Source organism: Diospyros lotus, chromosome 8, assembly GCF_014633365.1.
Source record: "Diospyros lotus cultivar Yz01 chromosome 8, ASM1463336v1, whole genome shotgun sequence".
Lineage (NCBI taxonomy): Eukaryota > Viridiplantae > Streptophyta > Magnoliopsida > Ericales > Ebenaceae > Diospyros > Diospyros lotus.
Genome location: NC_068345.1, coordinates 21,895,127 through 21,905,229, shown reverse-complemented (window position 1 = coordinate 21,905,229; position 10,103 = coordinate 21,895,127). Strand labels below are relative to the sequence as shown.

At 35.9% G+C, this 10,103-nt stretch overlaps 1 protein-coding gene across 2 annotated transcripts; it reads right to left on the bottom strand.

The window, feature by feature from the left end:
* Nucleotides 1-477: 477 nt before the first annotated feature.
* Nucleotides 478-6,019, bottom strand: LOC127808305 (bZIP transcription factor 46-like). Of its 2 annotated transcripts, XM_052346790.1 has the most exons (4): nucleotides 4,341-6,015; nucleotides 3,213-3,284; nucleotides 3,050-3,079; nucleotides 478-844 (listed from the first exon to the last, which is right to left on the bottom strand). In XM_052346790.1, exons 1-4 carry the CDS (start codon nucleotides 5,412-5,414, stop codon nucleotides 770-772), a joined length of 1,251 nt encoding a protein of 416 aa, XP_052202750.1. In that variant the 5' UTR covers nucleotides 5,415-6,015; the 3' UTR covers nucleotides 478-769. The 2 variants fall into 2 exon arrangements, with proteins under 2 accessions (XP_052202750.1, XP_052202751.1); XM_052346791.1 differs by lacking the exon at nucleotides 3,050-3,079 and having other exon boundaries at nucleotides 4,341-6,019.
* Nucleotides 6,020-10,103: the final 4,084 nt, after the last annotated feature.

The window sequence follows — 10,103 nt, the reverse complement described above, 5'->3', positions numbered from 1 at the left end:
GTTGAAGAAGATATATATATATTTTTTAATTTTAATTTTATAATTAAACATATTTTAATATTTTATGTTTCAAAAATTAATAATAATATTTATTTTCTAAAAATTTGAAAACATTTTTTTAATGTCCTCCAATTTATAGTACAAAATTGAAAAATTAGATTGAAGTTAAAAGTTAATTCTATAGAACCCATAAAAGAAAAGTAATTTTGAAGTTAAAAAATGTTCTACACAGCCAAACAAGCCCTTAGTTTTGGGTGGTTTCACTTGCACTAGTCTCGAAACTCAATTTTAACTTTGTGTGGAAGCTAATGCGTTCGTAGTATGGATGCGAAGGGCCCCTGGCCTGGCCTGGCCTTGGATGATGGGCTTGCTTGCGGTTGAAGTGCAACGTTTGAGCGTTTCCGCCAACTTATCTCCTCCTACGTTCCAAATGAATGAAAGAAAGAAAGAAAGAAAATTTTCCACAGTTTTGAAGCATTATTACCATCACATCACTACTGCTAATATTAGAGGTCAAAAGGCAGTAAACAAAATCAATTCACTGATTGAATCTAGCTATATACATATAAAACGAATGAAATCCATAGAAAAAAGAAGAAGCTAAACAGAGCTAGTGAGAATTAAGCAGCTACAAATACACACAACAGCGGATCCTTTTTGATATGCACAACACAAAGCATGCTCCTCTCAAATATGTACAGTCAGCCACCTACCATCCGCAAATCATCCATTTCTTCTTTCAACTATGAATGCATCACTCGTAGACCCTTCACCATGGCCCAGTCTGTGTTCGCCTAAGGCATGGCCTCTTCACCCCCTGCTGCATGTTCATCATCTCCACGACCTGCGCCAAAGTACAAATCAATGATCAATCGTTTGAAGTTCCAGTTTTCCAGCATTTCAGGGTTTTCATAAATGCAAGCACAAGTAATATTTGGTATTGCCATATCAAAGTGTGTGGCGGAGACAGGAAGTTGAAAACCACAATAATCGTGCCATGTGGAAGATATCCTTAGACTCCATGAATCTCTCAAAACCAGAATGGTATGATAACACTTACTGAGATTGAATTTACAATAACTAAGTTTGTGGGATGTCCCATGCACTGACTAGATTCAAAATCTTAGTGTAACTCAAGATTACAAAGGCGCCGACTCCCACAAACATGACTCATCTTGACATGCAGTTATTGGCTCTAGCTAGCACACAGTAGACATGCCTTTTCTGTTCTATTTTCTCTTTGCATCAACAATAATGCATTATATAAATCAACAAGAAGAAATTGAGCATACAACTCGAAACTAAAAAGGAAAAAACAGAAAAATAAGAAGAGGAAGTTGGGAATGATCAAATGAGCAAGGAATTAATAACCAGGAGATAAGCATGAAGAAGAGTTGAAATCAAAACACAACATATAATTCATTTTACTTCTTTGCATGGGTGATCTAGAATTCATGTAACCAACCCCACCTGGTATGATGGAGGTTTAGTATGTTGTTATTGCACGGGTTATCTAGAACATAGAAAACACAGTAAGAAGGGGACTCATTGGCAGATAGTTTTTGTTGATATGCACATAGCCAACTAAGAAATTATTGTAATTTCTTAGTTGGAAAAGTCACGAAATGATTCAAAGTATGAAGGCTTTGTTGGAGACATTTAAACATATAAAATTTCAAAAAAAAAAAAAATGCTAAATCGCTGTTCTTTTGAAACTATTTAACAAACTACTACCGAGTATTCCATTGGTTGAACCAACATTTCTTTAAAAAATAATAAGGAACAGCTAGTTCGACTAGTGATTTTTTTTAAATGAAAAGGCAAAAAATTACTTGGAATAGTAATTTGTTAATAAGTTTGGTTTGCAAATAGTTTAATAATTTTTTTTTAAAAATAAAAACGCCATACTTTGTATGTCTGTGCTATGAAGTGATTTCACCATCATCACCGGGAAGATTTGCTATTGTTGTGGCCGCTTTTAGAGCAGTATACTTGTTTCCTTATTATTATAACAGTCAAGAGATGATGTATTAGCCTCGAGTTTGTCTTTTATATATGGGGTTTACTTCCTAAAAACAGTCTTCGTTTATAACAGTCAAGAGATGATACATAGGACCTCTATGGTCTTGGTGAAAGATAAAATAAATAATTCCGCACACAAACTCTCGTCTCACCATTTTTCAGTATATTTCTTATTGACTGTCTTGGACAATTATGATTGGAATGTGTCTCATATCTGGGTTGACAAGATACCTGAGGAGATGTACTTTTGAATTTTGGGTTGTATTTTGGAGTATGGTGGCATGGTGGTCAAACTCTATCTTCTATAGGCACTTAAGAAAGGATAACGGCCAACAAAGAAGGTAATGACAGAACAAATTCTTTGTGACGTGAAGAGGCTGAAAATCATTTGGATTCTAATCAGTCAATGTAATCTGGTTCTTTATATTGTCAAAATGTTAGATAAAAAATCTTTACTGATGACACTAATCACTCACCATTTTCAATCAATAATGTAAACCTTTCCCAACAGGCTTCAGAATCAACATGTCAAAGAGGATAAAAAGAGTGCGCAAACTGCGCAAGACTGGAACTGAAAACATAGGAACCTTGAGAAATTTGCATCTATAATGCAATACAAACAAACATTTTGTTATCTGTGGTCAGTCTTTCATACCAAAGTGGAGGATGCAAAGTCTACATTTTGTCCATAGAGTTAGCGTTACTTAAATAGAAATGATCACTTATTTGAGATGTCAGTTCTAACAACTAGACAATATGATCTGTCATGTTTTAAATAGAAAACGTCTATGCAATCAAGAAACAGATGCTCCAAGTGGTGGTTGGGAGGATGCTTGTGGGATTTGGGAATGAAAAGAAGTATGCCAAGCTTCCGGCACTGATAGTTGACGACATGAGAAAAGGATATATAAAGAGAGAGAGAGAGAGAGAGAGAGAGAGAGAGAGAGTATAAGTGTGAGAAAAGTAGAGGCCCAGAAATTAATATCATGGTCATAGATTATCTTGTAGGAACCAGCATATCTAGTACCTGATTTTTCTGCATCTCCATCATTTCTGCCTGCAACAAAGGTTTTTTTTTTTTTTTTTTTTTTTTTAAGTAGCAACAAAGTTAGTGATTGGTTATTACATGTCAATTGAAGCAAATATATACATGCCACCACAGGCCCAAACAACATTATATCAAGACATACCTGCTTCTTTTGAAGTTCTTGATTTTGCTCTTTCAGTTTTGCAACTTCTGCTTCCAACTCCATTGTATAGGCCTGGAAATAGAACGATAACAACAAAGGCTAAGAGTATTTATACTGCACTAGACAACAATATTGATGACATTATTACACAAATACAGTTATTCTAGGTAACCAGTACTTTGAATGCTTTAAAGAAAAAAATTAAGTCATTAAGTCTTAAGCTTAATTCAATATTAATAAAACCACTTTATATGTTATACTTTTAAAGCAATTTTGTGTTCCTTTAGCCACATATCCATTTCCTTGCAATCAATGTGATCCTTACAACGTTTCATGCAAGTGCCATCTCATAATCTTTCATCTCTGGCGTACCAGGTTGTTTCACAAAAGCTTCTTGCGTATGGTGCCAGTTAGTTTCTTTTACATTATTTCCTCCATGGAAAGCAAAGTAAGAAGCACTCTTACAACAGGAGAAGCTAAAATAATGGGCACTGTTACATCAAACCCAAAATTCTTGAATTTACTCATACTGCACATGACTGCAAGTCACACTACTATGGTGGTTCTACTTTATCAACAAACTCACTTATAGCATAAACGGACTAGCCATATACACAGTAAAAATACAACAGCACCATAATTCAGTAATATTCTTTATAAAGTTACAATCTGTAGTTATATGAGCTTTGCAGAATCACACATAGAAGCAAGAGGAAGAATAGCTCATCTGCAGTTTTGTATTTACATGTTACATCTGCACGCTCACACCTTACGGTTTACTTATCGAGTAGGCACACAAGGTTCAACTGTTGAGTTTCTCAGTAAGGATGTAATTAAGACAACATAAAGATCAGAGGAGTTTCTCAGAGGAAGAATACTATTTATCATGCAAGTTCAAAGGTTTTCAAAATAACGTAAAGAGTGTCAAGAGTTAAAACTATTTATTCATTATGGTCTCATCTCAATCATTGGTCTAGTAGTTGAGGAGATAAAGTGTTCAATCTGTTACTGACAGAAGATCAGGAGCTTGCTTATGGCCACACAAACTAGAAGACCAGTATGCTGATATTCAAATTAAAGAAGTAGATAACAGCCATAAGGGCAAGACGAATATATTAAGACATTCACCTGTTTACGAGCCCGTGACCTAGCAGCTGACTCTCTGTTCTTTATCATTCTTCTCTGTCTCCTCTCAATAACCTTCTCCACAGCATTACTGGATCTTCTTCCCCGTAAACCTCCATTAAACACATAAGGAACTGGTGAAACAGAAGAAGTATCTCCATTACTCTTCCCAAACCCATCGGAAGAAACGGCTGGGGAACCAGTTGGTACAGTAACAGCACCAGTTCCCAATCCAATCATCCCCATCCCTGCAGCTGGTAACCCAGCATTCTGGACCAAGTTGCTATTCATCGATGAATCTGCAATCACAACAATCCCACCCCTGATTCCGGGGCTACCCAGCTGAGTACTACTCGATATAGGCATGGGATTGGCGTTTGCCAGAGTTGACAGCTTGGGAAAAATTTGCTGCTGTTGCTGCTGCACTGATCTAGCCCCATTTACATTCAGTGGTAAATTAGCAGCTTGATTACTGGTCTCGGGCATCCTACTTCCTATTGCTGCTGTGCTTTGGGCCATCTGTTGAAACCCAAAACCTAAGCCTGAATTGTTGCTGGGCCTTGAAAGATCACCGAAAAATCCAGAATTATTGGATTTCCCAGGCAATTGAATATCTTCCCTGACAACCCCAGCTCTGACCAAGAACTCTTCGAGTGTCATCTCTCCCAAAGTCTGCTGTCGCTGCGGCAAATTCAAAGTCGATTCCTTTCCACCAGCACCGGCACCGTACTCTTTGGCCATGTCTCTCCAAACCTCATCAACTGTCTTCTGGCTCAGCGTCCTGGGCAAGGTTAACGAGCCCTGCCTCTGCAAATAGCCATTATCCCCTTGTTGAGCACCACCACCGGCTGAAGATCCCACGGTCTGAGTCTCCTCAGCGCTCCAAATGTTCTTCAACAGCTCATCCATGTTCATCGACCCGAAGTCCTTGCCAATCCCACCCATGGTGCTCTGGAGCTCGTCAAACGTCAAAGAATAAATCGATGATTGCCTCGCCAACGGAATATTCCCCGACATCCTTCCGCCGCCTCCACCTCCCTCCGCCGGCAGCTCATTTGCATAGTTCTTGAAGTTCATCTTAGATCAAATGCTCTCTCTCTCTCTCTCTCTCTCTCTCTCTCCCCAAATCAAACTGGAAACACCCAATTCAGCGACAGCCAAGGAAATTACAACGGAGAGTCAAATTCCACCGTGATCTGAGATCGTGAAATTCAGAAGCGTTCCCTTTTCAACCAAACATCAACACCAAGTGCACCGACATATTTTTTGCTATACAGAAACAACTCCATCTACATAACGCTTTGTGCATTCCACAGAAGGGGGCATCCAACAGCGACATCGAAAGGTCAAAAGTATGCACCCAGGAAAAGTAACAGAACCAGAAAACGAAAAACAGAAAAACACAAAGAATTTCGAAAATTGCCGGGGAAGGCAGAGATGAAAGCAAGGAAGAAATCAGAGTGAAAAAGAGAAGAAATTTAACACACCCAAAAGCAAAAGACCCAGGTCGATAGTGGTTGGAAGAAGAATCCCTGGGCAGTTCCCAGCTTTATTCTCGGAAGCGACACGTGGTGGCTTTGTTCTGGTTCACTTTGTCGTAAAATTGTAAGATTATTACGCCATATTCCTTGGGCTGTTCTTCTTTTATCGGCATCACATTCACATAACATTTGTTCTTTGCTGATTTTATCCAACATCATCTTCCTGAATACGACTCAAATTATTATTATTATTATCTTCATTAAATTAAACCAGCAGTATTGCTCCAACCCCATCCTTGTTTATGTATGCGTTAAAAAGTGAAGGAAAGAACTAAGTTTCAAACAAAAAAAAACATATGGTGAAGGAAAGAAGTAAGTTTTTTTAAAAAACATATGGTCAACTCAACAACACTACACTACACCACACCACACCTTCTCTTCTCAGAACCAAATAAAATATAAAGTGCTGCTGTTTCTTAATTTGATAATGTCGGAGCCAGCCATCGCTGCTCCCTTCTTGTGGAAAATTGGGAGGATTGACGGACGGATAGGGGAGGCATGTGGTGGACCAATCACCAATGGAGGTGATTTGAGATTTGGAGAGAAGCGCTGTTGTGATGTGATCACAAGTGCGGCCAATCACCGCCTGCTAGATGGGCCAATCCTCCACGCCCACGTTTCACCATCTTCTTTGTCGCGTTGAGGGAAAGGGTACAGCGACAGCCTACAGCCTACGCGAGGCCACCCGCGCATTCCGGGCCCCCGAGCGCCCAACTTACCGTTGAGAAATTAGATTGGCCTCTTCCTCCTATTCGATCGTGATCAAATGTAAACGTTTTGATAAATTAAAAGAAACACGAATAATAATACTAATAAATGTTTTAAAATTAATAATAATTAAGATATAATAAATAGATTATTTTTAAATAATTTATTTCGAATCTCCAACTACAATTTAAAGGTATCATTTTCTTTTTCAATTTTAGTAGAATTATTAAGATTTTAAAATATTATATAATTTAAATAGTATTAAAATTCTAAAATATTATCCTTTTGCGCCCCTTCTACGGAGCTAACACAACTCTCTAGTTTCTCCTCCGCTCCTAGTGGTTGATAAAAATGCATAGTATTTTACAATATTTTATCGATCAATAAAATTATTTTAGAATCGAAAAATAAGACACAGTAAATATGTCTTATCACTAAATAAAATACATTTTATATATATAACTATTATATATAGCATTGCCTACAAGAAATAAATAAATGTTTATTTTTTGATAAAATCATACATATAAGTATTTTTACCTTATTTAGTATGAGTAATTTATGATGTGTAGTCATAAGTAATAAGTTTATCAAAAAAGGCACACTTAAATTGTAGTGAATATGAGTTTACATCAATAACAATATATAAATATGTGTGTACTTTACACAATTTGGCCACAAAAAAATATATATATATAGTTACATAATTCATGCCATAAAATAATGGTGTGTTTTATTTCATAGCCAACTCTAGAATTTTAATTTTACTATAGCTATTTTTAAGTTTAGTTAGTTAAGGTGACAACTAGAATTTGCATGTAGTAAATAATTCAACACGTGGAAGTAAAATTGTTCCTTTCTAGCCCAAATGACTAACGAAGGTGGGTAATTTTACTAACGTCAGAGCTAGTTTTGGTGATAGGAATGAGAGGTGACGGCACTTGTAAAACACTCTGAGAGAGAAGTGAGTAAGAAGTTTAGTTGGCAAAGTGTCAATAGGCTAAAAAAGAGCATACAAGTAGGTTGACTTATATAAAGGGAAAAATAGGCTTCCTGACATGCAAGCAAGCCAGGTTGCAGTAGGATGGGACGGAGATATCCGGCGCTAGCAAGATGTGGTGCCGATAGAACCTTCATTAAATGCTGCATTAAATACCGATGAAACTTGTAGTTGGCGTGAGAGTGTTGCAGGTACAAAGCTAATGATGATCACTGCTGGCAAGTACAAAACTAAGATTGGGCTGGAAGGCCAATAAGAGTCTTGGGCCTCCATCAGGTCGTGCCCGATTAGGCCAATACGGTCCAAAAATGTAACTTAAATATGCTCATTAGGAGTGCAAAAATATAGAAATCTTAACTCGTAGGCACCATAACACATGGTAACATACATGGGTTGCCAATGTTTCTAGACAACGTGATAGCTATAAAAGGTGGTCATTTGTAATATCTTGCTATTTCGAGCATATTATTAAATTAAAAAATTAAGGACTTTTTAGACAAAATAATTAATTCAATTTCCATTGCTAGATTACTTACTTATCTCTTTGCTTATCTAGTAATTAAATCGCTTAATTTGTTTTTATTTGGTTATGCAAGTTCATACTATGATCACTAAAGAATCTCACACTTAATTTTTTTTGAAAATATCACCATTTATTCTAAAATCACGATTAAAGGAGAGAATTAAAGCTTTAATACATCTAAATGTATTTGATATTGGTCACTTTTTAAGTCATCTTTAGCCTACATTTAGTCTTAAGAGACTTTTGAATCTTCTGTTGATTGGTTCCAACTAGATACAACACTTAGGCCTTGTTCGATTGGCCACAATTTTTCATAGAAAATAGCCATTTTTCACCTAAATTTTAGGTTTTGATGTGTTTGATTATCCAAATTTTTCATGAAAAATGATTTCCCTCTTTTGATCGTGTGATGGCTAATTCCCACTTTTGCTGAAAAACAAATTCTTAGGGGGGTTGAAAAAACTTTTCAGGGAATTGAAAATAGAGGGGGCAACAAAACGAGAGAGTGAAAGAGCGAGAAACTCACTAAAGAGCAAACCAACTCCATCGCATCGGAGGCGGATAATGGCCGCGGTAAATCAGCTCTCAGAATCGCTTATGGTGGTAGCTTCAATGGTGACATATGCGTCAACGACGAACAACGGCAAGTGCAACGACAGATCTGCTACTCTACTACTGCATGCAAGATATATATATATATATATATAGAGAGAGAGAGAGAGAGAGAGAGAGAAAGAGAGAGATGGGGAAGGCAGGAAGAAAGAGGAAGTGGGTTTGGGGGAGGGGGGAAGAGAGATAGATGGGGAAAGACAGAGAAGGGAGGAGACAGAGAGGAATCCGTGGGGTTGGATATAATTTCATAAAAATTAAGTTGTAATCAAACATAAAAAAATAAAAAATTATAACAAATTTTAGGTAAAAAATTAAATCAATCAAACACGTTTAATTGATAATTTCTATGTAAATGATTTTTAGACAATTGAATTGCCTAGAACTTATTTTCTTTTCCATGCAAATTCAAGTATTTCAATAGCTAGATGGTAACCTTTAGGTAGGTGGGATTTTTGTGAGAAATGAAACCCATTCATTCATTCATTCATTCATTATACCAATTTGCACAAAGTTGGTTGTTTTGAATTTCATAGGTGCAATGAAACTCTTCCGATTCTTGAGCATTTGATGTACCAAATCTTTGTGTTTTTGGATGAATCGTTGGAAAGTTAGCTCTATGGGTAATGACATGCCAAAACTCAATTCACTTTTATTAAAGTTTAACCATCACAGAAGAATTTGACTCAAAATCAATCAAATGATCTAAAAACTAGACTTGCTTGCCAATCACTTTTAAATTTTCAATATATCGTCTATTGTTCCTGGAAAGTCGTTAAAATAATGTACTACTACCTACTAGTTCACATAAGTATTCTATTTTAGACCGTTGGAACAAGTTTTACAAGAAAATTCATAATTAACTATGAAAAACAAAAAACAAAAAAAAAAATCATTTTTCATTGATTCGATCCAAAACTTCAGCAATAGGTTCTAGTTTTTGAAAAAAAAAATATATATATATATATATAATTCAAGACATAACCACAAACTAAATTTAATTTGTTAAGCAAGAACAGTGGCATCACATTAATTATAGCTAATGGTTTGAAAAATATCCCTATTAAGGTGTTGTTTTGCAAGTTATTTCAATTTTTACATTCTTTAATTAGTTTTTGTAATTTTACTCACGCTTTCCATTAATTATTTGACATTGGTCTCAATTTGGGGCAGGCTTCTATCCATACTCTGCCCCAAATTTAGACCAAGATTCAAATTTGGGTTAGGAGAAAAATAATTATTTAGTCTCATAGATTTAGTATCTGAAACATTTGGGTTCTAATGAGAATTTTATTGTTTCATAATGTTAGAATTTAGTAGTAAAATGGATAGTGTATAGTAAAATTGTTTAATAATATTTGAATTATTGAAAGAATAATTAAGGA

Bases quoted from the DNA above. Each gene is read 5' to 3' on its own strand.
- LOC127808305 (XM_052346790.1), bottom strand. From the start codon at position 5,414: ATGAACTTCAAGAACTATGCAAATGAGCTGCCGGCGGAGGGAGGTGGA. The intron at 3,080-3,212 runs GTATGTCTTGAT...CCTTTGTTGCAG, and splicing joins AAGAACTTCAAAAGAAGCAG to GCAGAAATGATGGAGATGCA. The intron at 845-3,049 runs GTACTAGATATG...ACTTTGGCGCAG, and splicing joins TGGAGATGCAGAAAAATCAG to GTCGTGGAGATGATGAACAT.